Below are 15,387 nucleotides of genomic sequence, written 5' to 3'. Positions count from 1 at the left end.
AGTGTTCTTGGCTTGCTGTACCATTTCATTGCTGATGCTTTTTCTGTTCCCAGTTATTTAATGATATCTCTCCTAACATGCTAATCCACCAGGAAAATCTGCAAGTATCCTCTGTATTTTTCAGGACTGCTTGCTAAGAAAGCTGTTGAAGCTGGTTTGACAGTGAAGCCATACATTAAAACCAGCCTGTCCCCAGGAAGCGGGGTTGTTACTTACTATCTGAGGGAGAGTGAAGTTATGCGTTACCTTTCTCAACTAGGGTAGGAGTGCTTTTCTTACTGTTGTCCTGTGGCTGCTTAACTAAAAGCATTGTCAACAAGTGAGGCAATATAATAACTGTTTCTCTACAGCTTAAAAGATATTGCAGGTACCTTATGGTGTGATCCTGCATGAGTGAACACATTGCTGTTGTGCTGGCTGGCTTTGGACCAATGATGAAGGCCTGCTGTAACTTCTTGAAGACTTATGTTCTTAAGCAGGAGAATGGGTTATTTTCAAGACTAATTGTTTAGAAACAGTGTAAATTACACTATATTGTTGTTCCTCTTGCTAGGGAACACATTTCCCATTCTTTGTGCATGGACAGTCACTGCAGTGGTAAAAAGCATGTAAAAATGCTGTTCTCAGTAGCATTTCACTTGTTAAAACAGTGTTTCTCCTGAAAGTAACAATTGCCATCTGCTGAGTTATTAAATGTCTTGCTCCAAGATAGTTTTTTGTTCACCATTATTTTTATACTTTGTATAGGTTTGATGTGGTGGGTTATGGCTGTATGACATGTATTGGCAATAGTGGACCCCTACCAGAGTCTGTTGTTGAGGCCATTACACAGGTATGCAGTTTTTCCTGTGCAGCTCATTCATGTTAGCTGTTCTCTGCTGTGTGCTGTTCTGAGCTGTATTATACTGTGTATTGACTCTTTTCAGTTCTGTACAAAGTAAATTCGTCTATATTCTTTTCTGTGGGAAGTGTTTTGGGATTGTTCAGGAGACAGTTCTGTGACTGGTCATTGCTGTTGCAGTGCAGTGGCGCTCTGCAGACTTGCTGTGTGTGTGGATTCTGCAAGCACCTTACCTGTCTTTGTCTCAAACTCCATCTTACAGGGAGACCTTGTGGCAGTGGGTGTGTTGTCTGGCAATAGGAATTTTGAAGGGCGTGTCCATCCCAACACCCGTGCTAACTACCTGGCCTCCCCGCCACTGGTGATAGCCTATGCAATTGCAGGGACCATCCGGATCGACTTTGAGAAAGAGCCTTTAGGTAAGACAGTCCTGGGGTGCTTCTTTTTCACAGCTTATGAACTAAACTGTTTGGAATTAAGCACTTCAGGAACGCTTGTTCTAGGGAAGTGCTTTAAAGTACTAAGTACCTCTGGGAGACAAGTTATACAATTGTTAAGAGTCAGAGATTATGGAGAAATAATAATGCTCTGGCTTGGCTTCCCCCTAATTCCACAGGGTCATATTTTTGGTTATATCTGGGTGATAGTCTTTCAAGAGCCAGCCTGAGGCAGTTGATTTTCAAAGACCTTCAGGGACCTTCAAAGATCCTTTCCAGCATAAATGATTCTATAAATTATTCTGGAAGGTCATTGGAAGTCACAAGAGAAAGGTTATGTACAGGTGTTATCATGTTTGTGACTCAGTTTTCTGTCAGACCCTTGCAAGTGAAATAAAGTGTGTCTTGTGAGTGTTACAAGGAATACACAGCAAGAGAACACAGTGGTAAACTTTTCTTTCTTCTTAATGAAAAGTATATGCAACAAAATTGACAATACCATTTTATACAGGAGTAAATGCTTCGGGGAAGAAGATTTTCCTGAAAGATATCTGGCCAACAAGAAATGAGATTCAGGCTGTTGAGCGTCAATTTGTTATTCCTGGGATGTTCAAGGAGGTCTATGAAAAAATAGAGGTGAATTAATCGTCTTGGCAGTAGTTTGATTGATGTACTATGCTATTCTGAAGATATAAATAAGACGATCATGATAATTAAATTAACTTTTTTCATGTCTAGGTTTTGCTCTTGTTCTGACAAATATTTAGATGAGGTTTTTTTTGTTTTTTTTTAAAATATCTTCTGGATAATTAATTCATTCTTTCAGACAGTCATGTTTTGAAAATTGCTTCTTATGATATTTTTTATGTAACGTGTAGATGATGTGTTTTCAACAGCCACCCCCAGCTGATACTAGAAGGTGGAATATTCCAGCTTCACAGACGTTTGATTTTTCGCAGCTGACATAAAATTAATTTGCATTAACTAATAGGATGGGTGCCAGACAAAAGACTTGTACTTGATAAAGTCTTCCTGCAAATCTTAAGTTTTGAAACAAAATATTCTTATGGTTTTTATGTTAGGGAAGCTTCTTAGAATTACTTAAAAATACAATAGACAATTATAAAGTGTTACCTGTGTGCATAATACAGGTTATTCTCAAAAAACAAGATGAATGTATCTTCTTTTGTAATGAAATTAGGATTTTCCTAAGTCTTTTAATAGACAGAATCATTAAAAAACACCCCTAAAAGTAATGTAGATAGTTATGTGCATTTTTCAAAGTGCTCTAAGAAATACATAAGGCTTTTGCTAAAGTCTAATTTGTAATTTTACCTGGATTCTGAAGTAATTATGTTGCTTCTGAAAACTTAGAAATCAATGAAAGGATTTTGTATGTTTTTCAGACAGTAAATAAAGCTTGGAATGCCTTAGATGCTCCTTCAGATAAACTGTATGCCTGGAATCCCAAATCTACTTATATCAAGTCTCCTCCTTTCTTTGATGGTCTGGTACGTACGTGCTTTCCCTTTGAATCAAGCCAAAGTGTGCAGTGATCTTGACTAATATTGAAGGAGAAGAAAAGCCACTTCAAGGGGCCTGAGAGGATTCATAAAAGCCTATTGAGGCCTTGGTTCTTAAATGTTAGAATTGTGCTATTGTGTTAATTTTAATACAAAGGCATTAGTGAATCTCAAAATTGTCAGGATTCCCTTTCACTTCAGGGCTCTTGAAAAGTCTCATTTTCCTTTGAAATTGAAATACTTCTAAATGGTCACAAAGCAAGTGAAGAAAAACAACAGGAAATTAAATGCACTGTTTTCCGTGCTTGCATGTTGCACCAAATAGTCAGTGTTTGAATTGGCAATTCAGTGCCATTTAAAAGTAAATGGAGACTTGAATACATGCACATGTCTAGGAATTCTCAATTTTCATTCATGTATCATGGGAAGCCTTGGCTGGTTTTTTTTGTCTGCTGTATTTTCTTAATGCATGAACTTGCTGGCAGGCAGCCAGGGCATCATATTTGTTCAAGAACATAAAGACTTTTAATAGTGTTGGGTTTTTTCTTTCTCCTAACCTGTATAAAAAGGGAGACTTTATTTTGCAATTTGCACTTTTTTAAAAAAGGTAAAGGAATTCTTTTTCATACATTAATTGTTTTGTTTGTGTTTATGATGGCTTAGACTTTGGCTCTTCAGACCCCGAAAACAATAGAAGACGCTTATGTCCTGTTGAGTTTTGGGGATTCTGTGACAACTGACCACATATCTCCAGCTGGGAACATAGCAAGAAATAGTCCTGCAGCCCGTTATTTGACCAGCAGAGGGTAAGCACTGCTTATTGTTCTTATCATACATTGGGAAGAGAAAACAAACCGCAACTGTTATGCCATGTTACGGGCACACATACCTTCTGTCTGTTCACATACACTTCTATACCTTGACAGCTGCCTGGACAACATATAAATTAAGAAAGAAAAGCATTTCTCGTTCTGCTACTTCAGCAGCTCTCACTAAGTGTAAGAAGTAGAGTATATCTGTTATCCCTGTAGAGTTAAAAACCTTTTTATGGAAATAGGGGAAAAAGATGACTTACTGCAAAAACTAGCCTGTAAAAAAAGGGAATCAAGATTTGTCTCCCTATCAAAGCAAAATGACCATTTTCATTAGTGCCAATAATGGGTTTGATATTAATTTCTTCTAGCATGGGCAACTATTTCACATATCTAGGCTCTTAGGCACAAAAGAACCTCCAGAAGTTTAGGTTTCAGTGCAGCTATAATAACTGGCAAATCTGTTTTGGTTGGAGTCTTGTAAAATGTTCATCTTTTTCTGGGTCCAGTCTGTCAGTTTAGTACTTGGGGTTCAACTTAAGGCAAGACCAGGACTTACTAAGTTGACCTATTCAGACTTCACAGGTAATATAATACTTTTGTTCTCTGATTTTGGCACTTCTTGCAACTTCAGTGGTGTTTCGAGCAACAGCACTGACATAAAAAGTCCTAACTCACTAAACCTAATAATTTTGGAAAGAGAATGGATTACAACAATGTGATATACTGAAAACCACCTGCTCTGGACTCTGACCCCCTGCTATCAGTTACTTGGAAATTTGAATAGTCCTACATGCATTGCAAAACAGATGCTGTATGTCATAGCTGTGGTTTGGATGTAGCCCAGTGCAAACAGTCTAATTTTCCGTCAGATTCTAGTGCAATTTTTGTTTGCTGGTTAGGGTGGAGTGTCCCCTCATTCTCATATTTCTGTTCGCAAGTTAAATTTTTCTTCTGTAGCTCTAACTTGCAGCGGAGATTCTTGCTGCCTTTTAGATATTTAGCACAGTGCTCTGCCGTTGTTCTAGATGCTATAGTAGTACAAACAATGAGTATCTTTGGGCACCAGCTATTAAGAAAAATACTGTGTTGCATCTGTTGACTTAATGTGAGTTGTATCCTTGCATCACTGTTGGATACTATTTCTAGGGCAAGAGTTGAGAATATTATGGAAGCTGTTTTTTCTGACCAAACTGTAGCTATTTGTAAATTACTTTTCTTTTGCTTCAAAACATCTCAAAGGAGAAGTATTGGCTAACTGGATGCTACTGCCAGGGTGTGAACTACATACATACCGACCGCAGAAACACCAGTTTATTACTTTCTTTATTTAGAGCAGAGTGCTTTTGGTCTAAAACCAACACAGTTTCCTTTCTTCTTTTCCCTTAATAGCTTGACTCCTCGAGAGTTCAATTCTTACGGCTCCCGCAGAGGGAATGATGCTGTCATGGCCAGAGGAACATTTGCAAACATTCGCTTGGTCAACAAGTTCATTGATAAACAAGGACCTCAGACGATCCATTTCCCCTCTGGAGAAACTGTAAGTACACCTGCTGCTCTAAACTGTGGCTCACTGACAACAGAGTGGATTACTGCTGGCTTTCCTTCTTACCAGCTTAGGTAATTTACTTCAGTACCTTTTAAGTAAAGCTAATTGAGGGGGCAGGAGCTGACTCAGGAAAGCAGTCACATGTACCTGTGCAATGTGGTCCTTTCAGGCACATCAGTGGAGAGTGTAACCACTGTAAAAGCACTGATGCAATGTGCAGGTTTGCATTGGGAGTGAGATCAGACTAGAAGGCACAAAGTGCTGTATGGTCAATATCCTTGAAGTGCTGTTTGGTGGAAGTTGTGTGCTTCAATTGTTTATGTGGGGACACTTTTTTTCCCTCCTTTCCCTGGAACTGTGATTCCACTCGCAATAATTTTACAAAGCATTTGGCATTTTTATTCCAGCTGGACGTGTTTGATGCTGCAGAAAGATACAAGCAGACTGGTCATCCTCTGATTGTGCTGGCTGGGAAGGAATATGGTGCAGGAAGTTCCAGAGACTGGGCTGCTAAAGGACCATTCCTCTTGGTGAGTGGCTACAGTAAACTAGGAGGACAGTGTTAACAGTGCATTTATTTGTCAGTAAGACTAGCTTCTGACCAATCCTGGTAGCTCATTCTCACTTTTGATAGCAAGAGATATTTTGAAATCTCAGCTCTCTCCAAAAGACACAGTAGAGTTGCAAAAGCTATTTAAAATTAATAGATCTTGTTCTGATTGGAAGGCTTGACTGATCTTCATCTAGAAGTCTACAAGACCACACTAGAAAGGCCAGTTTCTTTACTTCCACTTTCAGTAACCCCATAAGCCATAGGTCTGCTTTCAGCAGCATTGTTAAGCTCACTTCACAAGGAAACTAGAAAGTGTAAGGGAAGAGTATCAGTGAAAATAAAATTTAGCATGGCTTCACCATGGGAGCCAAATACAGATCCAACATACAGTGAAATACCTGTTTCTTTCTTTGTCTGTCCAGTCTTACACTGTTTACAGCAAGAACTCTGATTCAAGTTTTATTGCATTATTAGAAAAATATGCAAGAGAGTTGGTATTTAAGTTCATCTAGGTTTTTGGAGTTTTTTTTCTGGCAATGAGTTTTTGTGTTAAATGTATTAACATGTAAAATATTCAAAATTAATTAAACTGCATGCTGGTGCTTATAGGAGGGCAACACTGAATTAGGAGTAGTGGAAATGACTAGTGTTGCTCTGCATAAGATATGTTAAAGTAGTTGCAGGATTCCTGAGAAAATGTGTTACTTTCTTGAGTCAGGCTTCTTTTAAGGAGGTGTGAAGGTTAATGTACAATCAAGTCATCCTGGACAGTTTGCTGTCAGACAGACCTGCTGACTCTACCAGTAGCTGGTAAATGAAATGGAGGGGACCACAAACAAACCAATTTTCTTCTTGTGAGCACAGAAAGACTGTTCTGAACTATGAAATAACTCAGCCTGTTGTTTATTCTCCAGGGTGTCAAGGCTGTGCTTGCTGAAAGCTATGAGAGAATTCATCGAAGCAACTTAGTAGGAATGGGAGTGATTCCTCTGCAGTATTTACCTGGAGAAGATGCAGGAACTTTAGGACTCACTGGACAGGAGCGTTACACCATTATCATTCCTGAAAAACTTCAACCACAGATGAATGTCCAGATTAAGGTATGAGACAGCTAAGAGCTGAATTTTCTGAATCACTGTTATTTTACTCAAAATTAATTGTCTCTTCAAAACATATGCTGTGTCATATGGCAGTCAGATTCACTCAGTATAGGGAGAAGAATTGAGAAGGTGAAGGAGATTAAAACAGTTATTCTAATAGGGGTTAAACTGAAGGAGAGTAGAATTAGGTTAGATACAAGGAATAATTTGAGATGAAGCACTGGAACTACTGCCCAGAGAAGCTGTGGATTCCTTCTCCCTGGAAGGGCTTGAGGCCAGGTTGGATAAAACTTTGAGCAACCTTCTCTAGTGGAATGTTCCCTGCTCATGGCAGTAGGGGTTAAAACTAGGCGATCCTTAATGTCCCTTCCAGCCCAAACCATTCTATGATTTACTATGACAGGATATAAAAGCAGGATGCTCAAACTGTTTTAATTAACACAAAGCCATCCTGTATTTTGGACCAGTCACTCAAAGTCAACTGTAAATTTCTCAGTTATAAATGAGGCAGCCAATGCAAAGAGATTCCATACTGTGTTTGTTATGGTTTGTTTTAAACCACTTTCCTCTCAAGCAGCTTCGTGTAGTCTAGTCTGGATAAAAATATTGGTGCCTGTTCACTTTAGCTTTCTATCACAATTTTTCAAGATAGTAAAACTATCCTAGTAGTCTTTATTTTACTATGATGTCAAATAACATGTGCAAGGTTCTGCTGCTTGAATGACTTTCTTTGACCCTAACAGCTGGACACCGGGAAAACCTTTAATGCCATCATGAGATTTGACACTGATGTGGAGCTCACTTACTTCCACAACGGCGGCATTCTGAACTACATGATCCGGAAAATGGCATCCTAATCAAAAGCAATTAAGCAAAAAGGTCCAGGTACAAACCTGCTTCTCCTGAGCACAATGAAACGATAGTAATCATGCATTTCAAAGTGTGAACCATAAAGTGAACAATTGTTTTCTGTGGATTGTATTAGAAGGCTTGTTTACAGTGCTGAATTTTTCTGTGTATCAGGAAACTGGACACACCCTCATAAACTAAACAGCATTTATTAACTGTTTTGTATGGCAGTTGGCTTGACTTACCTTAGGATACAGTGCAAAAGTCATTAAAATACTGCTGGCATCTGTAGAATCATTGAAGATCATGTGCTGATTTCATGTATTTGATCCACTTAGTTTGACTCTGAAGTTCTATGCTTATATCAATGTCTTAGAAATTAACTGACAGTATAAAAACATTTTTATTCCTTCCTGATTACCTGACACTGACTTGCTTTCTTATTCAGTTAAAGAGAATCTGAATCTAATATTGAAATTATTTAGCTGTTTATTAATTTTTAAAAATGTGAACTCTGTTTAAAATCTAAGCCTTTGTGGAAAGGTGGACTTATTGGGGATATTTCTAATAGATAAAATTAAATTTATTTTTAAAAAGTTTGGTGGTTCTGTCATTTTATCCTTAGTGTTGTGATGCAGAGCAAAACTTCAACTTACACTCTTCTCATTGTCCCTGTAGAAACAGAATCGTATGAGCCTTGACTTTCCATGTTTTAATTCTAATTTCTTTGACAAGCTTGCATGAGCTAGAATGAATACAAATACGGTCAGATCCTGGCAGTCTTCTGTAACCTTACAGAATACTGGCATGATACAATTCCATCTGTTTTGTGCCATCAAGAAGACAATCTCCACACTTTCAAGATCTTCATCAGCAATTTCTCTATCAGTTAGCAACCAGTAATTACATTCATTAACTCAATGCAGTCATTGACTGCCCAATCAACAGTGCCATGTGAATATATTTATGGCGACAATAAACTAATCTTACTCAGAGATAAACAATTATCACTCTTAACTGCATTTACGGCAACTGCCACAACAATTAACATAGTGGAGAAATTACTTCAAAGTAATTTCCTAATGTGTTTTTAGTGCAGATAGATCTGGCTTTCTGGATAAAAACCAAGTATTAAAACAGTTATGAAAGAAGAGACTTCTTTCATAGAAAGAAGAGGGCACAAAGACTGCAGTGTACCTGAAACAGGCTATTGCTTGATTGTGACTCCTCTGGTAAATCCATCAGAGGCCCACCACAATGTTGCAGGGTCTGAAGTATCTCTCATGAGGAGAAGCTGAGAGCCAGGACTGTTTAGTCCAGTGATGGGAAGGCTCAGGGATATCTCTGCTGTCTGTGTACAAACATCTGAATAGAGGGCACAAAAGAATATGCAGCCAGGCTCTTTTCAGTGATGGTTAATGACAGAGCAAGAAGCAGTGGGCACAAACAGTGTGAAACACAGCATGTTCCTTGTGAACAACAGGAAACACTTCTTCACTCTGAGAGACCAAGCACCAGTGGGAGGAGATTGCCAGGAGAGGTTGTGGTGTCTCCATCCTTGGAGATGTTCAGATGCTGTCTGGACATCTGGACATTGTCCTGGGCAATCCCTTGGGTCACAAGATGACCTTTAGAGGTCCCTCCCAACCATAGCTGATTCTGTGAACATAGTTAATATGGTAGTAATCTTAGTAAGAAATATGCAATTTCAGCTTCAGTTTGGTTTTTTTTTTTTTTTAAACCAGATATTCTCAAAGGCCAAATAGAGTGCTGGTGTTCTTCCCCACCCTTCCATCTTCAATGAAGGAGTGTACTGAAGGAAAGGCTTCTTGTATCAAGCTGAATTCTTATTGTGTTATTCCCATCAACCTTTAGTACTCATTTAGGCTGAATTGCAAAGTTTTAGTCTGAAATCCTTGCTTTTAAAGAATAGGAAAATATTAACTTTCAAGTTCAGCTTCCCAGGAGTTACTACTATAAACTGGAATTTTGGACTGATTATTTTTTTTATGCCAAGAGTCCAAAGCAGATGGCCCTTTCACAGAGCAATTTGATACTTAAGAACTGTGATTTTTCCATGTACTTTTAATCTGACAGTGCTAAATTAGCCTTTTTCAAAAGCATTTTGTTCCTAGTATTTTTGGAGGGGAGGCATTATCTAAACATAAATCATCTTAATTCATTGTTCTGTGTTTCCTTTTAGGTAAAAACTAAGTACAGAGGAAGTTACTGTAGGACTGAGATTCAGCCTTCCTGTACAGTGCATACAACTTTCACAGTAAAAGCCATGGATTGAGGTGGAACATGAAGCAGTGCTTACAAAGTTCTTTTGCTTTTAATGCCACACAACACTTTATAAGAACACCACAAGCCTCACTGAGTAGGATTTAGGCAGTTTAAATTTATTTTTGAACTCACAAATTTAGGTTCTTTTTTTTAACTCTTAAATTAGGTTTGGGGTGGGAGGGTTGTGTTTTGGTTTTGGGTTTTTATTTTTAATCAGTTCCAGTGTTTTGTAGCATAATTCTTGCACATACATACCTTACCACATTGCAAACACACAAAGTGAATTTAAAATACTGAATACTAACCTTATTGAAAATGTGTGGAATCAGCAGGTGCTTTTAAGTGTTCAAGTAAAACATTTCATAACGCTAGGAATTTCTGGTTTTCCCAGAGAAATCTGGGATCTGGGTAAAGAGAACAAATTTGAACAAACTAATGCCTAGATTTTGTAAGAATGCTAGATCACCTGTGACATGAAGCTTACAGTATTTCCAGTGTCTTGAGAGATTTTAGATGGTAATCCATGAAACAGGGCATCCAGGTAAGTGCTAATCCCCATCAAAACTGAACCTCCTCCCATGATCCAGTGCACATTGTCCCTGTTAGGACATGTTCAGTTCAGCAGCGCAGGAGGGTGCCCATTCTGCAACTTGAGCAACACCAACTTGATCAAGGTGCAGTGATACAAAAAAGTGCTACCATTTTAATCACGGGGATAAATCCCCAAGAGGGCTCTGCCCTACTGCATTTCCTGCTGTTGCAGAAGCATTTCCTATTAAAAATAGATTTAAGAGATGTAGTATCTTCCTTACAGAAGTTACTGGACATTTTTCTTTCAGTTTTATATATCAATGTCTAGAACATTAAAAGTAACTTTCTGAAAAGTTTCAAAAGTAGCTAGAGTACTGCCTGAAGTGCTGGTAAGCCATGTTGTTTGCAAGGATGTGCTACACGTGCATGTCTTCCCAAAGAAGTTGCTGATTCACACCTTGATTCTTGGAGATGTAGCTTGTTACCTAAAGCTGGATGTTTAGTTAGTCATTCAACTTGATCTTATTTTTTTGAGACCAGGTTACTCATAGCCATAATGGCTTGTATCTAGACTCCTAGGCACGTATTTGTCCTTCTAGTGAAACTTCTGGTGAAATATTTTGTTATATAGCAAATAGTGGTTTTAGTGGCTTTGCCAGCCTTCTATCATCTAGCCAGATGCAGGTGAGGGGCCCAGCATAAAGAACAAAAGTTTTTATAGAAAATTGATCATTGCTGCTACTGCCTTAGAACAATATATCCATTAAAATATTGAGTTCAGCTGGATGTTTCTTCATCAAAATTCTTCAAAGACAAATTAATACTTTTCCATTTCTGAAAATCCATTTGTGTCCCAGTTTCAACATCCTCTAGTACAAAGCTTCTGATTTTGATCACTGGTAGATTATCAAATACCTTGTACTTCACTATGATCCCCCAGTCATGCTGGCACTCAGTATTTCGGCAATGCATCTTGCTTTTTTTCTCAAAACCATCAAAATGAATCCGTTTCTTGTGGGGTTTTGTTGTATAACGCTCCTTGAACGCATCACCTAAGACAGTGTGATGAGCATCCTGAAACACATGCCAGAAACACTTAATGTTAGAAACAACATTCCTCATTTTTCTCTTGTCATTCCCCTTCTCTTCTCAAATTCATGTTCTCCCTGTTAAGGCACTTGCTGTCATCCAGGAGGCTCACCTACCAGCCTCTTTCGCTCATTGCTCTTTTTTTTCCCCTGTTCATGGAATACCAGGTACTAGAAGGACCCAGGCCTGGGCTTATCAAAACCAAAAAAATTTACTGTGTATCCCCAGTCACCAGCTTACATATGTTTGAACTTAGTAAGCTTTTTAAAAATGGTGTTCGCAGTATTTGAGCCATGTTCATGAAACTAAGAGAGTAATTCAGACAATGAGCAAGTCTGGGAGACTCCTGTTTCTCATGAGGGGTCATGCAATTACTTCCAAGTGGTAGAAAAAATAACCCTAAAAAGAAGGAGCTAAAGTTATTGTTTATAACATATATACATAAGCATTGTTTATAACATATATAATAAACTGTTAAAGAAATTAACAGCCTTATTTTTCAAGCATAGTTACAATCTGAGCTTAAGTCTGAAAATGACAGAGCCTCTGGAAATGCAGTTTGTAGGGAATTATTTAAAAACTGAGGCGCTATTTGCAGAGTACTAAGCAAAACCACTTACTGAAGAGTTTTCTGAACTCTTGGCTCTTTTTGTACAGGTATAGGTGATAAGCCAGGAGCACAAAATAGAGTAAAAGTCAAAGGTGCTTTAGATAGCCTTTGTTTTTTGTCAAAGAAATGTAACCAAGTGTTCACAAAGCTGAGTTATTCCCAACTCCTTGCAGAGCTCAGCTATAGTGAGCACCATCTACATTCCAAAAGCAGCTGGTAAAAACAAACAAAAATTTGGCAAGGGCCTGAAGGCAGACACAGTAATGCTCAGCTGTCGCCTGAGGCCCCTCATCACATTGCAACTGCACTTTTCAGAGCAGCACAAATAGAAGCATCTTCAAATGAACAAAAAAACAGAACTATAAAGGCTCAAAGTGCTCAGAAAGCCTCTCTTCCATGATCATCACTTTCCATGTGTAAAGAATATTGCCTTCTTTTGTCTACAAATAAAATATTCATGTTCAGAAAGAGTACAATCATAATGTCCCTAGGATATACATAGAAGCAATGTGAACTACACCTACAGAATGGAAAACAATACTGTAGAACTGTAGGGCTCTTCTTGTGAAACCATGGTTTACCTTGCTTTTCAAAATTCAAAGTGACCCATAAGACAAGGAGTTTGTAAGCCAATCCCAGTACTTTGTGTAGATAATTTTCAGTCAACAGAAATTGTGGGAGAAATATCTCGGCAGCAGACAGACTTCCATCTGATGCTAATCAGGAAAGTAAATATCCAGCCGTAACTCTAGAAGGTTATGTATTTGAAGATCAGGGAATTTTCAACAAAATTTGTCAGAAGGGCTTCAGGAAAACTGAATCGATTCCTACCATATCCCATATTTCCCCTCCTTGGACAATGTCATATCATATCATAGTCATATCATATATAATATCATATATCTCCCATATAATATATCATACCACAGAAGTAGTCACAACTGTTCCTGTGGTTTACTGATTTACTCAGGATTTCTGTTCTCGTCCAGTTTGCACAAAATAGCCCACTTCCACGCTGATAAACAATGCAGTTAGTTCAATAATGCTGACTTCCCTTGTTGGTCATGGATATAGGTTCCTGTACAGAAACATACCTTTATAATTCTGATGTCATCTGTACTGCAGACATATGTTTTGCATTTTCCACACAAGTTTTTTTTTCCCTTCTACTATTTCATGTTTTGTTTCATTCTTCCTGGAATCTCGTAGCATCTTTTCCTTCATTTGCAGGCCATGTATCTTTAATAAAGAAATAAAAATCAAGATCATTATGAAATGAAATCTCAATATCAGCCTAACATGACTTTGAGCATGTAATATCTAGGAACCTATTACTTAAAGCACACGAAACAAAACACACTTTGTTCTGGCAACTCATACCAAGAAAAAATGGTACATTTGTCAACTTAGAATGCAGTGACTATGTGATGAACAGCATTTATGCTGTTTGTTCCTTCCTCCTCTCTAGCCCCCAACAGCCCCTCTGGTCTTAAGGCTGGTATGTCAGTGTGAACCCTTAAGTCACATGAGACCTACACCATAATTAACGCTGCTGCTCTGGGAATCTCATGGTTTGGAAAGAAAGCTACAAAGACCACAAAAACTGCAGGCAGAGAAAGAAGCAACAAGGCACAGCCTGTAGTTGAGAACTCGATGCAGAAATGGAATTCTCCAAGAAGAAGTGAGAGCAACTGCACCAAGCCTTGGAGGTAGGACAAGAAATGTCACAAAGACTAGGGGTCTTGGGCACCCTTTGTTGCACAGCTCAGTCTAAAAGCTTGTCTGGAAACACAGGATGATCTGTGAGTCCAAGGGGGTATGGGATAACTGTGTACAAAGCTTTTTTTTTAATCGTGCCTTTCACTGGCTTTTTCCAGGCTTCCCTGAGGCCTGGGGAACACCACTGATACCAGCCACTAGCTGTATTTAACTCTAGTCACTCCCACCCTCTGGGCCCAGCCATTTTTTTACACAGCAAAGAATGCACCCATCCAAGCCATGAACAGCCAGTCTCTCTGGGAAAATGCTGTGGGAAATGTTATCAAGGTCCTTACTGAATTTCAGACAGACACCAAACACAGCCTTCCCCACATCCACTAAGCAGGTCACACTGTCCCAGAAGAAAATCAAGCTGCTCAAGCAGGACCTGCCTTTCATAAACCCGTTCCAGGTGGGCCTGATCCCTGATTGTCCTGTACATGATGGGTAATAACACTCAAGGTGATCTGGTCTGTAATGTTCCCTGGCACCGAGGTCGGGCTGATGGGGCTGTAGTTCCCTGGATCCTCCTGCTCCTTCTTGCAAATGGGTGGTCACACTGACCAACCTCCAGTCACGTGGGATCTCCCTGATTATCCAGGACTGGAAAGTGCTGGGAAATGGATTGATGAGCTCTTCTACTAGCTCTCTCACTGCCCTTGGGTGGATCCGTCTGCCCCCCTAAACATGTGTGTATCACAGTGGTGTAGCAAGTCACTAATCAGTTCCCCTTGGATTAAGGGGCCTTCCTCCTGCTGCCTATCTCTGTCTTCCAGCTAAGGGGCTGGATATCCTGAGAACAACCAGTCTTAAGAGAGGCAAACAAGGCATCAAGTGCCTCAGTGTCTTCTCTTCATCTTTGTCACTATGTTTCCCCACATATCCAATAAAGAATGGGGATTTCTCCTTAGCTCTTGGTGGCGCTCCGTATGAATATCCAGTTGGGCTTTGGCCCTCCTGATTTTCACCTGCAAACCATCACAATATCATTGTGCATTGTGCCCAAGATGGCCTCAAACTCTTACATCATCCATGAGTCCTCTTTTCATAAGCAACAGGTCATAAATTCTACCTTACACTCTTAAGTTTTTTGCAATTACCGTACAGTTGATATTCACAAACTGGCAGTACACAGTATCCCTTCTCTGCTGATCTAGCCTTTGTCAGAAATCAAGTACAATGAACACTTCCCACAGGTTATCACTTAGCCCTACGTAGAGCCTTAGAGTAGGTGAAGGTTGATACAGATTATGCCTTTAAAATTTCAGTATGAAAACTGCATAAATCACAAACCTTTCTTGCAAATGTTGTTTCATGCCAGTTCTGTAGCTTTTCAATAGCTGCATTCATCATTTCTTCCTTGTAACTGTTTAGTTTTTGTCGTGGGGTGACAGCCTTTATCCCAATATCGTGTGTTGTGTCTGGCAGCTGCGCCTTCTCCTCCCCCGG

At 39.1% G+C, this 15,387-nt stretch overlaps 1 protein-coding gene and 1 long non-coding RNA gene across 2 annotated transcripts in view; one reads left to right on the top strand and one right to left on the bottom strand.

Moving 5' to 3' along the window:
- The window catches only part of ACO1 (aconitase 1), a 35,544-nt gene extending 27,463 nt beyond the window's left edge, over positions 1 to 8,081 (top strand). Inside the window, exons 12-21 of the mRNA XM_041398382.1 lie at positions 125 to 260; positions 748 to 832; positions 1,104 to 1,260; positions 1,790 to 1,914; positions 2,685 to 2,789; positions 3,465 to 3,607; positions 5,006 to 5,153; positions 5,570 to 5,692; positions 6,630 to 6,815; positions 7,559 to 8,081. Of these exons, the coding sequence (XP_041254316.1) occupies positions 125 to 260; positions 748 to 832; positions 1,104 to 1,260; positions 1,790 to 1,914; positions 2,685 to 2,789; positions 3,465 to 3,607; positions 5,006 to 5,153; positions 5,570 to 5,692; positions 6,630 to 6,815; positions 7,559 to 7,672 (1,322 nt within the window). The 3' untranslated portion in view covers positions 7,673 to 8,081. The remainder of the gene's footprint in view (positions 1 to 124; positions 261 to 747; positions 833 to 1,103; positions 1,261 to 1,789; positions 1,915 to 2,684; positions 2,790 to 3,464; positions 3,608 to 5,005; positions 5,154 to 5,569; positions 5,693 to 6,629; positions 6,816 to 7,558) is intronic.
- Positions 8,082 to 11,426: 3,345 nt separating this feature from the next.
- LOC121332692 lies at positions 11,427 to 15,364 on the bottom strand. The gene is made up of 3 exons (XR_005952185.1): positions 15,232 to 15,364; positions 13,275 to 13,419; positions 11,427 to 11,555 (listed from the first exon to the last, which is right to left on the bottom strand). It is a non-coding gene; the product is annotated as an uncharacterized LOC121332692 (long non-coding RNA).
- Between the last annotated feature and the right edge of the window lie 23 nt (positions 15,365 to 15,387).

The sequence above is a fragment of the Onychostruthus taczanowskii genome, unplaced genomic scaffold (genome assembly GCF_017590055.1).
Source record: "Onychostruthus taczanowskii isolate IOZ18803 unplaced genomic scaffold, ASM1759005v1 scaffold145, whole genome shotgun sequence".
Taxonomy (NCBI): domain Eukaryota; kingdom Metazoa; phylum Chordata; class Aves; order Passeriformes; family Passeridae; genus Onychostruthus; species Onychostruthus taczanowskii.
This window is presented reverse-complemented; position numbering and strand designations above follow the sequence as displayed.